The sequence below is a fragment of the Physeter macrocephalus genome, chromosome 2, assembly GCF_002837175.3.
Source record: "Physeter macrocephalus isolate SW-GA chromosome 2, ASM283717v5, whole genome shotgun sequence".
NCBI lineage: Eukaryota > Metazoa > Chordata > Mammalia > Artiodactyla > Physeteridae > Physeter > Physeter macrocephalus.
This window is the reverse complement of record NC_041215.1, coordinates 15,022,793-15,036,354: the sequence shown is the minus strand read 5'-3', so window position 1 is coordinate 15,036,354 and position 13,562 is coordinate 15,022,793. Positions and strand designations below refer to the sequence as shown.

The window sequence follows — 13,562 nt, the reverse complement described above, 5'->3', positions numbered from 1 at the left end:
CTTGCAGGTGCACCTATGACTCACATCCCCAGGTGCCAAATCCCCTGAGCAGGCAGCACCCGCCCACACCCCAATTAGCAGTTCCTCATGGAGCTGCGGAAAGTAGGCCCTGGAGCTCCGGGCCCAGCCTCCCCATCCCTGCTCCTCCCTCCAGGACTTCCAGGCTGCTAAGGCCCGAGGATTCGAGGAGGGCCCGGAGGGCGGGAAGCGGAGCCGTTGCCCATGCTGCCCAATCGCGTGGGTCCCAAAGCCTGGGCCCGTATCCCCTCCCCGGTCTGCACCCCGCTCGAGGCGGAGCAACCCAGCCCAAACCCGAACGCTGTTTCCTCTGCGGGCACCCACGGCCTCTGCCTGCGCCCTGTGCCTAACGGTAAGGGGATCGGGGCACCGGGGCCCCCGGATCCAGCCGCCCCCCTCCCCATTCCCCGGCCCTTAGGCCGAGATGCGCCGCCGCGCCCGCCTCCCCGACACCACGTTCCCGGGCCGGCCCGACCTCGTTCAAGCTCCTCCAGCACATAGGCTAGCAGCCCGGGGCACCCGCACTCGCCGCCCACCACGAGCAGCAGTGAACTGGGCGCCTCCACCGACCCGGGCCCTGCCACCGAAACCGCCATCTTCGCGCCGGCCAGACGCTCCAAGCGCCCGCCCTACTGTCCCCGCCCCTTAAAGGGGCCGGACCGGAAGGGCTGAAGACCCCGCCCGGAAGCCCCTCCTCGCCCGTTATCTGCCCCTTCCCGCCCATTGAGGTCGTGGGAGATGGGGGTATGGACACCTAAGGGTTGGCCTAGCCTTGGGTCTCCACTTTGGGCACCCCTCCCAAATAACCACTGATTCATTCATTCACTCACTCTTTCATTCATTCTCTCATTCATTCATTCACTCAACAAGTTCTGACTGCATGCCTACTACATGCCAGTCGGAATCTCTGCCCTCTGGAAACTCACATCACATCACAGTGGGCCCAATCAGAACCAGGTTCCAGATGGTCCCAGTTCCCCAGGTCAGGACTTGAACAGAGAAAAGAGGGTACCTTTGAGGACTTTGAGGGATGCATAGGAGTTTGCAAGGTGTGGGTGATGGGACAATGACATGTGAGGCATAAGTTAGATCATTTGCAAAGTTTTAAAGATAGGAAAGTACATGTGAATTTGAGACACATTCCAGAGCACTCTGGGCCTGGAACAGGGCACACTTATTCTGCTATATGCCAGGCATTTTACTCCATTCGTTCACTGACTACACGCATAAACCTATGAAGTCGGCACTGTTATTACCGTCATTTCAGAAAAGGATGGAGAGGAAATAGACTTGGAGAGATGAAGTCACCAGGCCCATAAGAGGTAGAGCAGAGATTCAAATCCAGGCAGGTCTGATTCAAGATTTAGTCTGTGACAGAGACTGACTGCCTGGCTCACATGGGTAGCCCTCCTTCCCCAGACAATTGCATTTGGCCTTTTTACCCATGGTGGCCACTACCTGGAAAATTATGTTGCAGCAAACTTTTTGACAGTTGCCCATGTCCAGGAAGGGCTGGGCTGTCTCTCTGGGGAGTGAGCTCCTCATCTTTGGAGGTATACAAAACCAGTCAAGACAAATGAAAAGATCTGCCAAGAAGGATCGGCCTCCTACTACCCTTCATTATCTGTTCAGCACAACTTCCTCCGCGGTCAGTGTGTAACAGTCGCTGGCCACGTGCCATCTAATGTCTAACATTTGGGTGCTCCACTTCCTAGCTCTCTTTTTGGCCCTGGCATCTTTCCTCTATCCTGGTCCCTCCCCCTTGGCTCCCTTCCCTGTTTCCTGCCTGCCTGTGATTTCTTCTTTTATTGCTGTCAGCCATAATGGGAATGGAAGGGTCTGTGTCAGGTTCTGTCTCCCCCAGCAGGATAGGAGATTGTTGGAGGCCAGATCAGGCTGAGGTTTCTCTGGGGTCCTGGCATTTTGCAGGACAAGGCTGAGCATCTGGGAAGTGCATGATAAAGGGTTGTGAAATGGGGGTGAAAAGCTAGTTCATCCACCATTCATCCATAATCCATTCATTCATTCATGTGTATTTATTGATTGGGTCAGAACTGGAACCAGGACCTTCTGCCTGCAGTCTATGCTCTTCCTTCGGCCCAAGGCTGTAAGTTATGATTGCTAGTGTTCATTCTAGTTGGTCTTAAAGGGCCCTGAGGTGCCAAGATGTGTCTCTACCAGGAGATCTGGGAGCTGATGTTCTCAGTGTTCTGGAGTCCTGAGGTTTTCCTGTCCCAGAGTGTCCCCCAGTCTGGGGACCCTGGTCTGGGGAGTGTGGGGAGCATCTCCCAAGAGATGAAAAAGCATCTGGGAACCACTTCTGGAATCCCAGGCATCAGACTCCAGTCACTGCCCTCCTGCTTTTGTCCACACCCAGCTCCATGCCTGTTTCCAAGTCATCAGTCCCCAGAAGGATAAGGTGATGACATTTGTGGTGAAAATGGAAAACCCTCGACCTTCAGGACTGCTGCTGGATGCTCTTGTGTCCTTCCCCTGGCAATTCTTTTCTCTCTCTCTCTCTCTCTCTCTCTCTCCCTCTTTTTTTTTTTTTTTTTTTTTGGCCACACCACACGGCTTGTGGGATCCTAGTTCCCCGACCTGGGATCGAACCCATGCACTTGGCAGTGAAAGTGCAGAGTCCTAACCACTGGACCACCAGGAAATTCCCCTCTTTTCTCTTTTTAACATTTTTGTTGAGGTTTAACACAGGCATGGTCAAGTTCATGAGTGTCAGGATTGGAGGTTGATTGAGGTGATGACCCTTGGGTCAGGATATAGGACATTTCCAGCCCCTGCAGGTTCCTTGGACCCTCCAGTTGATTCTCCCCTCCCTCAAGGTGACCACTACTCTGACATCCATCACTTTGGTGAGTTTTACCCGATTTTGAATTTCACATATGGGATCGCAGGGTGTCCACTCTTGGCTCTGGCTTCTCTTCCTGCTCATGTTGTGTGGAGCAGGCAATTGTTCCTTTTCATGATTATGTAGTATTCCTGGGTATCATTTCTTTCTTTCTTTTGTTTTATTTATTTATTAAAAAAAATTTTTTTGGCCGCGACGCACAGCATGTGGGATCTTAGTTCCCCGATCAGTGATGGAGCCCACGACCCCTGCATTGGAAACGCAGAGTTTTAACCACTGGACTTCCAGGGAAGTCCCCATTTTTTTCTTTTTATATTGTGGTAAAATAAATATAACATATTACTTATCATTTTAACCATTTAAAGTGTATAATTCAGGGATATTTAGGACATTCATGATGTAGCATGACCCTCACTAGTGTCTAGCTCCAGAATACTTAAAAGAAGACCACATGCCCATTAGCCGTCATTCCCATCCCCCCTCCCTCCCAGCCACTGGCAACAACTATTCTGCTTTCTGTCCCTGTGGATTTGCCTCATCTGGACAGTTCATACAATATGTGGCCATTTCTATCCAGCTTTCTTTACTCAGCATAATGTTTTCAAGGTGCATCCACGTTGTATCATGTGTGACCACTTTATTCCTTCATGTGGATCTACCACATTTTGTTTGTCCTTCCAGCTGTTGATGGACATTTGGGCTGTTTCCAGTTTGGGGCGATTTTGGTTAAAGCTGTTTTGAGCCTTTTTGTTCATGTCTCTTGGTAACTATACTCTTTTCTCCCCCAGTAAATGCCCAGAGGTGGAATGGCTGAGTCATGGGGTAGGACATGGCCGGGCTATTTTCTCAAGTAGCCTGTGAGGGAGGCAATGCCACCCATGTCCTGCCAACACTTAGGTTTCAGCCTTTTTTTGTTTGTTTTAATATTTTATTTTATTTTGTTGAAGTTTAGTTGATTTACAATGTTGTGTTAGTTTCTGGTGTTCAGCAAAGTGATTCAGTTATACATGTATATACATTCTTTTTCATATTCTTTTCCATTATGGTTTTTCACAGGATATTGAATATAGTTCCCTGTGCTAGACAGTAGGACCTTGTTTATCCTTTCTATATAAAATAGTTTGCATCTGCGAATCCCAAGCTCCCAATCCATCCTTCCCCTACCTCCTTCCCCCTTGGCAACCACAAGTCTGTTCTTTATGTCTGTGAGTCTGTGTCTGTTTCGTAGACGAGTTCATTTGTGTCATATTTTAGATTCCACATAAAAGTGGTATCATAGGGTATTAGTCTTTCTCTTTCTGCCTTACTTCACTTGGTATGATAATCTCTAGTTCCATCCATGGTGTTGCAAATGGCATTATTTTTTTCTTTTTTTATGTCAGCCGTTTTAATATTTGCCTTTCTTCCCTTCCTCCCCCATCCCTCTCACCAACCCTGTTCTTCAACATTCATTAAGCATTTGTGTTGACAACACTCTAGTTCTGAGTGCTGGGAGAGGAAAAAATTCCCCGCTCCTGGGTACAAATCGCTCTCAATCTGGGACAGGAGGGAGCCCGAGGGCTGTATGCTGATATGTCAGTTCATTTCATTCTTGCAACAACTTGGGCCATAAGCTCTGAGAAAACACATTTAATACATGGGAAAAAGGGATTTGGAGAGTCAAGGGACAAATCCAGTGTCTAGCACCCCAGCTGGGATGTGAACCCAGGGTATGTGACTCCAGGCCCTGAAAGAGGCATTCATTCATTCATTGTTTATTCATTTGTTCATTCATCCATTCCGTAAATACTTCCTGACAACTTTACTGTGCCTCCAAGAGGTCTCAGTCCTGGTCCCCAAGGAAACCCCAGTCTGCAGGAAGAAGAGCGGGCCACAGATGCTCCCCAGCTGTGGATTCAGAACAGGGATAGAGGGTGCACCTGGAGCTGGAGGAGTCAGGAGTAGGGCAGTGAAGGCTCTATGTGGGGAGACTGGGAAGGTATCCTGGGACAAGGGACATTGAGGCTGGGCTTTTGAAGAGTGCATAGGAGTTCATCAGGCAGATGGTGGATTCATTCATTAGACAAACACCCTCAGCCAAATCCTCTGTGCCAACCTCACCTCAGCCTGGTCCCAGGGAGTCCCGAGGCTGGGGGAGATGGTGCCAGACACGGACTCCCCAAAGGGCCATGGATGGGCTGGAAGGGGAGGGAGGGGCTGGTGGTGTCCCAGGTGGAGGAACATAGAAGTTCTTCAGCAGACCAGCAAGGGTCTCCTGGGAGGAGGATGTTGCTCCAATTTGCTCCCCCAGAGCAGAAAGAGCTGATGCTGAATGTTTTTGTTTTGGAATATATTGCTGGGTTAAATGAGGCCAAGATGACATGATTCTGCCTCAAAGAGATGCTTGGATTTGCTCCAAGGCACCTCCCACTAGTGGAGCCTCAGTTTCCCCGAGTGCAGAATATGGGAGGGAAAACATACAGCCCCTTACCCATGAGCCTGGAGCGGTGGTGGTAGAGGAGGACCTCAAATTGTTGCCTGTGGGTGGAAGTTCATGCATCTGAGATAAACAGGGATCTGTGAATGGACCAGGGTTGTCTCAACTACACCTGAAAGGATCTAGGAGGACTTCCCAGGGGAAGTAGCACTTGAGTCAGTCAGGACCTCAACATGAGTATGGCACAACAAGAGGAGAAGCACGTGGAGAAGGAAGAGCATTTCCTGTGGAGGGGAACAGCATGTTCAAAGGCCCTGAGGCCAGAACAAGCTGGCTGTGTTCAAAGACTAAAGAGGACCACAGAGTGGCTGGCTGGTGTGACAGGGAGATGCAGGGAGGGGGAACCAGGGAGGTTGGTGGGGGTTGGGCCATGCAGGGTCACAAGAAAGGGTGTGGGTTTTACCCTGAGGGCCATGGGAGCCATGGAGGGTTTGGGAGCAGAGGGGACATGGAAGGTGAACTGTAAAAAGGACCATGAACTGGTTCCAGGCATTTTACACCATTAACATGTAACTATCCATCCCATTTTACAGGTGGGGAAACTGAGGATTGCAGAGAGTAAGTCATGTGCCCAGGATCACACAATCACATGACAGACCCAGGATTTGAATCCATATGCCCTCAGTTTTAGGGGCTGGGTTCTTAAACACCACACTATGGGGCAAAAAGGAAAGAGGGGTCTGGGAGTCCCCTGACAGGGGTGGGTGCTCACTTGCAATCAGTTTATTCTATAAAATCACCAGGATGTAAGGTGAGGTGGAGCTGGGGTGGGATGGGGGGAGGGAGGCTCCATTTTGTTTATAATACAGTCGTCTCTGGGTGGGGGAGCTCTCAGCCCCTTCCCAAATCCCCCAATTAGTGCAAAGAGGCCCCCAAATGACAATAACCTCCCCTCTCCTCTTACCAGCCCAGGGTCCTGCCAAGCTCCACCTCCACAGGGGATTGGACAAGACAGCCCACTTTGGACACCTAACAGCAGCTCAGGACATGAATGCCCACCCCTTCCTCCCCCTTGGGCCACTCTAAATCTCACCTCAGGGCAGGCCCTAGATAGAGGGTGAGTAGGGAGGGAGGTGACTGGCTGAAGTGGCTTGGATCCCTGCGAGCTGCAGAGGACCATGAAGTGGAGCCATGAGTCATTGAGCACATACTGTATTCAATGTCATCCTCAGAAATGACCTGCACCCCTTCCCTCCTCTGTTCCACACACATGTATTGAGTGGTGGACCAGTAGTGGGCGAATCTCTGTCCTGCCCTCATCAGGAGCTTCTAGCTCAGTGCTGCCAAGAGTGTTACCGAACTGAACTCAGGTCCTCTCATCCAACACGCTGCAAAGCCAGTCTACTGACACCAGGTTGTGGTGAAGGAAAGTACAGCATTTATTCTCAGGGCAGCAAGCAAGGAGAACAGGCAGCTAATACTCAAAAGACCCAATCTCTGCAATGGCTTCCAGAAAAGGGTTTTAAAAGGCAACATTAGGGGTGAGGGTCAAAGGGTATGTGACCACTTCATGGACATTTTTCTGATTGGTTGGTGGTGAGGTAACAGGGTGATGTTTCAGGAATCTCAATCATCAATCTTCTGCCTCCAACCAGTTTAGGGTCTATATGTTTGTGGTCAGCAGTTTCCATCTGGTGAGGTCCTGGTTTCTGCAAAAACAACTTAAGAATGTGTGTCAGAAGATTATCCACTAAGGGCTCTGTGACTCTTTTTATGGCTGACCTATTATTTAAGTTATCGTTATTATTTTCCTGCTTGACTGCTTCTCCTTTGTCCCTGCTTTTCCACTTCTCTAATCATTAACTGCTTGAGTCTGCTCTTGAGGAAGGCCTGAGAGACTAAACCTTTTTCTACAAGCAAGAAGTGGGGAACACAGGAGTCTGTCACTGGGAAGGTCCCACAGGGTCCATTCTGTTTCATGAGGGCTGAGAGCTCCCTAATCTTTGATATCAGATTCAATCATTAATTATTCCAGTTGACATATATTTCTTGAGCACCTCCTATACACTAGGCAATGGGGAGACAGTGTTCTCTGAGACCCCGTTCTAGCTTCTAAAGAACCTGCTGCCTGGTTGGGAAACAGACAAGAAAACTGGTATGAGAACACAGGATGCCAAAGGCCCAAGGGACGGTCTCCACCCAGCCTTGGGCATCAAGGAAGGTTTCCTGGAGGAGGGGACGTTTCAGTTGAGGGAGAGAAAGTAGCCTTTACAGGAGAAGAGAAAGGAAGAGGTGTTTCTGGCAGTGGGAATAGCACGTGCAAAAGCAGGCAGGCGAGGCCTGTTGGAGGAATGAAAGACATTTAGGGAGGCCTAGCCTGGAGGAGGATGCAAGAGAAGGGAAGACCGGTTGCCAATCACCGAGCAAGAAGAGCCCTGTGGGCAGAGCTTTCGAAGTACGTCCTCTCATTGGCTACCAGCTGTTGTATGAAGGACTGCCCTAGTGGTTACACCTGTCCTGGTCCAATCAGGGACGGCCAACAGGGTGCGGTCAGGGGCGGAGCTACATCCTGTCAGGCATCCAGTCCAGGGCCGGAGGCGACCTGCCTTGGGTGGCTTGCAATCCCGGGAGGAGGACGGGGACTGGAGGAGATTGAGAGGAGTCCTGACCCAGTTTCCCACCATCGTCCAGATCTGGACCCCCAAGCGGTGCAGTGTCCTGACATCCAGACCCTATTCAAGTCAAACGGTCACCATTGTATCCACATCTCCCATCCCCCAAATAATGCCGCCGTGAAACACAAGCTTGAAGACAGCACAGGGATCGAGGGTGCAGACCCCAAGCCTGGTGAGGTTCAAATCCCCGCTGTGTCCCTCCCCACTTCTTTGACCTCCCTGTGCCTCAGTTTCCCCATCAACTGAACCTGTATCATAACAGCCCCACCCAGTAGGGGCGCTGTTGGGATTAAAGGAGTTAAAACACACCCAACAAGAACCAGATGCTGCATGTGCTAAGTGCTCACGCTGTTAGTTCTTTTTTTTTTTAATTAATTTATTTATTTGGCTGCATGGGATCCGAGTTGCTGCACGCGTGATCTTCTCTGTGGCGCGCGGGCTCCAGAGCACTCGGGCTCTCTAGTTGTGGCGCGTGGGCTCCATACTGCGCAGGCTTAGTTGCCCCACGGGCATGTGGGATCTTAGTTCCCTGACCAGGGATCGAACCCGTGTCCCCTGCATTGGAAGGCGGATTCTTAACCACTGGACCACCAGGGAAGCCCACCAGTTAGTTATTCTTGTAATTTATCTTTTTGCTTTGGAAATCGACTGGCCACACGTAGCTCTCTAGACAGCTGGAGGCCATCTGCCTGGGGTCTTCCCAGGGAGAGCATTCCAAACCCAGGCCTCTTTCCAGATGCATCGATTTTAACCCCAATAAAGTTGACATCCTGTTCCTATACATGTTTAAACATCAGTTCATTTGGACTTTGCAGTTCCCCTTTTGCATGCTAGAGCCCAAGTGTGTACGCATCTGGGTCTCAAACCTTTTCAAAGGACTCTGGCATTCTTTGGGGCCCTGAGCACCTGGGGACTGACATAGCCTTATCCTAGAGGCATGGCTTCGGGTCCAGCTGTACCTCATACTATCTGTGCAGCTTGGGCAAATGCTTTGGCATCTCTGATCAGTTTCCCACCTGTCAAAGATGACATCATTGAAGCCCCTTTGTCGAGTGTTCTCAGCCCTCTCCCCAGGCTGGGCGGGAGTCCACTGGGTCTCCAGCCAGTCTGGGGTGGGGAAGCAGGACTCGGAGGGGTGGCATGAATGGGGGTGCAGCTCTGAGTTGGGGCACGTCGAGGGGCTTGGCTGGGGCAGTGGTGGCAGCAGGGGCCTGGAGGCTGGAGAAGGCAGAGGCTTGGGGTTCCTGCTGGCTTCTCCCCTGAGCTGGACCCAGGCCCAACTGCAGATGAGCCTCACAAGCTCTTGGGATTTTCACTTTGGACATACATCCATCTCAACTCCCAGAGTCACTCCTTTATGCCTCAGTTTTCCTGGAAAATGGAAATGACTGTACACACCTTGAGAGATGGCACATAAGTAAGGTAAACAAGAAGAGCTCAATAATTGTTGAGAGGGAGCCCTTACTTTAAAAAAACAAACAAACAAAAACAAAAACAAAGCAAAACAAAACAAAACAAAACTATCATTTTAGAGGATTTGAGAATGTAGGTGTTAAGGGTCCCAGATGGATTCCCTGGGTTCACACCCCAGCTCTGCCACTTCCCTGCTGTGTGACTTTGGGTATGAGACGGAACAATTTTGCTCTCAGTTTCCCTGCCTGTAAAATCAATTTGGGGATTAAACGAGCAAACATTTTTAGAGTTCTGTGCAGCACCTGGCACACTGAGGGCACTTGCTGAATAAGTTAACTCCCCTGGAGGTGGTCCCTAGCTTCAGTTGACCCCCAGCCTTAGGATCGTCTATTGGCCCAGTACTGCCCCCTGCTGGTCACTCTGGGGACGTTGGGCTGAGCCCCGCCTTGGAGGCCAGAACCCCTTCTGCCATCCTGTCTGAACCAGTCCCATTTCTTTGCCCCCTTCGAGGCCTCATCCTCTTGACCAATCCAATCACTCTCTTTTATTATCAGCACTCTCCAGGCCAATCCAATCCCTTCACCTCCTCGAGTTAGTCTCGCCCCAGAGTGACGCTGATCAGGGCTGGGAATTTGCAAGGGATCAGAGCTGACCTTGTCCCATTGGCTTTCTAGGAACCAATTATTTTATCCCCATTTTTAGGTGATAAACGAAGATTGCCCTCATCGATTTCTCTTTGTTACCACTGGCCTGAAAGCCACAACTAAGGCCATCAGAAGGTCCAGCCTCAGAGCATTTGCACTTGCCATGCTCCCTGCTAGGAATGGCCTTCCTCCAGTTCCACCATGCTTAGCGAGACCTTGCCACTCTCCAGCTTCCTCTCTTCCAGGACGCCTTTCCCAACATCCCAATCAGAGTCTCCATCCCCCTTAGTCATCTCCCTTCCTTTGTCCCAGCACTGACCTCAGAGACTGGGTTCTGTTGCTCCACATCCTCCTTCCAGACTCTAGGCAGCACCCTCACCCACAGCCCCGCCCTGACCATGGACGTGGCATGGACATGAATATGGATCCAGGCTGCGTTTGTTGAATGAATGAATGAATGAATGGTTACATGAATATCTGTGTTGCAGAGACAGCCTATTCTGAGAGTTGGTCCAGCCTCGCTTCATATCCCAGCCTTGTCTCTCCAAACTCTCAGGAGCTCAGTCTTCCTATCTATAAAAAGAGCACAGTATTGCACTCATCTCTGGTTGCAGAGGACTGAGGGAAATAACACATGTCAGGCAGGCACCCAGCACGTTGCCAAGCACAGAGTAGGCCTTCAGGAATGACATGAATACTCTTCTCCTCTCCAATTATGAGAACCTTGGACTCGGGACTCATGTCCTGCTTCATCTACTTCAGTTCTCCCCCACGCTCCACCCTGCTCCAGTCCCCAGGGCAAGGCCATTGATAACAGAACTGTCAGGGGAAGAAGATGAGAGCATAGGACAGTCCCAAGGGCTCTGAATTCCATGTTCCCCACACATCCCATTGCTTGCTAACCGGATAACAGGGACTGGAGTCAGAGATAGACAAACAGGTGGAGGGTGGACCCCTGGGTTTGATGTTTTGATTTTGGTCCTAGAAGCCAGGAGGCCCTTTACCCTCTATCTACACTCTGGTCCCAAGTGGCTACACTCTATCTCATGTTGATGTCTCTTCCATTTGTATCACCAGCCCAACCTCTCCCCTGAGCTTCAGACTCCAATATCCAACAGTACTGGGTATTCTCACTGGGTGCCTTGTAAGTATCTCATATTCAGCAAGTCCAAAGCACCGGTCCCAGTTTCTCACCCTGAGATCTACTTCTCCATCAGCATGGTAGATGATGGCTCCACCATCACCCATGTGCCCAGGTCCCAAACCCTGGACTCATTCTTGTCACTTCTTTTCCTTTATCCCACATGTCCAGTCCATTGGCTGGTTGTGTAGGCTCAGACTCCAGAATGAACCCGAACCTTCCCTGCACTCCCATGGGCCCCACCATCTCCCACCTGGATTCTGCCCTGGCCTTCTGCCACATACATTCCCGTCCTGACCATCCCTGCTCCCCTGAGCAGCCTCAGAAAGATTTTTTAAATTATAAATCAGATCATGTCCCTCCTATGCTCAAAGCCCTCCCATGGCCACCCATTGGCCTTCAAGGAAAACCCACAATCCTCCCTGTGGCCAGGAGATCCCACGTGGACTGTACTCCTGCCCACTACCTCCTCCCTTCCTCTCTCCCTCTGACAAGTACTGATTCATTCATCTTTATGGAGTGCCAACTGTGTGCTGAGACTGATCTCAACACAGTACAGTCACCCCCCGCCAGTGCAGTTGGGGCATCAGAGAGGGGTCTGGGGTTAAGTTTAGGGTTAGGGTTAGGGGTTCATGGGTGAGGATGAGGTCTCAGTGGCCACAAGTTGCCCATGAAGCCTAGGGTCCTGCTGGGCCTATGTTCTGCCCCACAGGGCTGAAGGCTCCTGTCTCCCTCTCACTTAGTCTCCTTCTCTCAGTCTCTTTCTCTCTCTGCATCTCAGACCCCTCCCCATATCCCCCAGGCTCCTCACAGGCCCTGCTCATCTCCTCCGTCTCTCACTCTGCTCCAGCCACACCAGCCTCCTCGGTATTCCTCCAACACACCAGGCATGTCCCACCTCAGGGCCTTTGCATCTGCTCTGCCCTCTGTCTTGAATCCCCCTCCCCCAACTCTCCCCATGCCTGGCTCCTTCTCCTCCCTTGGGTCTTAGCTCATGTGTTGCCTCTGCCAGGAGGCAGTTACCCTCTCCTCCACCATTTCTCTCTATCGTGGGACCCTCCCTGTTTTCCTCATAATTTTCCTTGATTTCTTCGTGCGTGCTCATTTGTTTGTTTCCAACTCTCGTGCTAGGGACCATGACACTTTTTGGAACCTGTTGAGAAGAGTAGTTCCCAGCATCCAGATGGTGCCGACAAATATTTGCTGAACAAATTGATTGACATCTGATTTATATCTGTCTCCTCCATGGAGCTTTGCTCAGTGCCATAAACCTTGCATGTACTCAGCAAGGATTGGGAATTTATTTGAAGACCAAGCAATGTTGCTCTGTGTTGGGACTCTAGAAACAGCTCCGCTCATTCCCCAGGAAAGAGCTGAGCTCAGCAGATGCTGTGGAGGAGGAACTTTCTCATCCAAAGCCCAAATGTCTCCATAGCTTCTCTTGGCACCGGGGATTGACAAGTTTTGACAAGGACAGGGCCCCTGGGGATGGCCAGGAGCTTAGATGGCTGGGAGGGATGTGTGTGTGCATTTGGTGGAGTGGGAGTGGGGTCTCTTTGCACGCACACGTGTGTGTGTGTGTTGTACTTTTCACCAGTCTGTGCACTATCTCCCATCACCTCTCTTTCAATAATTTTTATCTGTGGATTTCATAGGATGGTGGAGAGAAAGTGAGACATCAGAAGCTAAGAGAGATGGAAAGACAGACAGAGAGACAGATGGACGGACAGTCTGAGTTTGTAAAAGACATGAATGTAGATACACAGTGAGGAGAGATAAGGAAAGAGGGAAGAACAGAGAAGAGAGGACAAGAGAAAACAGCAGGGCATAATTAAGTGGAGGGATGAGATAGCTCAAATAGGTAACTTTGGATTGAGCTGAGCTGTTGATGGGAGTGAAATGGGACACTGGGACTTAAAAATTAATTGGATATGACTGATCAGTTTATCAGGGGCTTTGGCAGAAGGAGGGAGATGAAGTGAGGGTAAGAGAGAGGGAACAAGAGATAGCCTCATCCACCAGAGGGCAGACAGCAGAAGCAAGAAGAACTACAATCCTGCAGCCTGTGGAACAAAAACCACATTCACAGAAAGATAGACAAGATGAAAGGCAGAGAGCTATGTACCAGATGAAGGAACAAGATAAAACCCCAGAAAAACAACTAACTGAAGTGGAGACAGGAAAACTTCCAGAAAAGGAATTCAGAATAATGATAGTGAAGAAGATCCAAGACCTTGGAAAAAGAATGGAGGCAAAGATCGAGAAGATGCAAGAAATGTTTAACAAAGACCTAGAAGAATTAAAGAACAAACAAACAGAGATAAACAATACAATAACAGAAATGAAAAATACACTAGAAGGAAACAATAGCAGAATAACTGAGGCAGAAGAA

General features: G+C 50.2%; 1 protein-coding gene across 1 annotated transcript in view; it reads right to left on the bottom strand.

The window, feature by feature from the left end:
- MAP1S (microtubule associated protein 1S) overlaps nt 1-631 on the bottom strand; it is a 32,584-nt gene extending 31,953 nt beyond the window's left edge. The window contains exon 1 of the mRNA XM_007116896.3: nt 494-631. Coding sequence (XP_007116958.2) covers nt 494-614 — 121 coding nt within the window. The 5' untranslated portion in view covers nt 615-631. The remainder of the gene's footprint in view (nt 1-493) is intronic.
- Nucleotides 632-13,562: the final 12,931 nt, after the last annotated feature.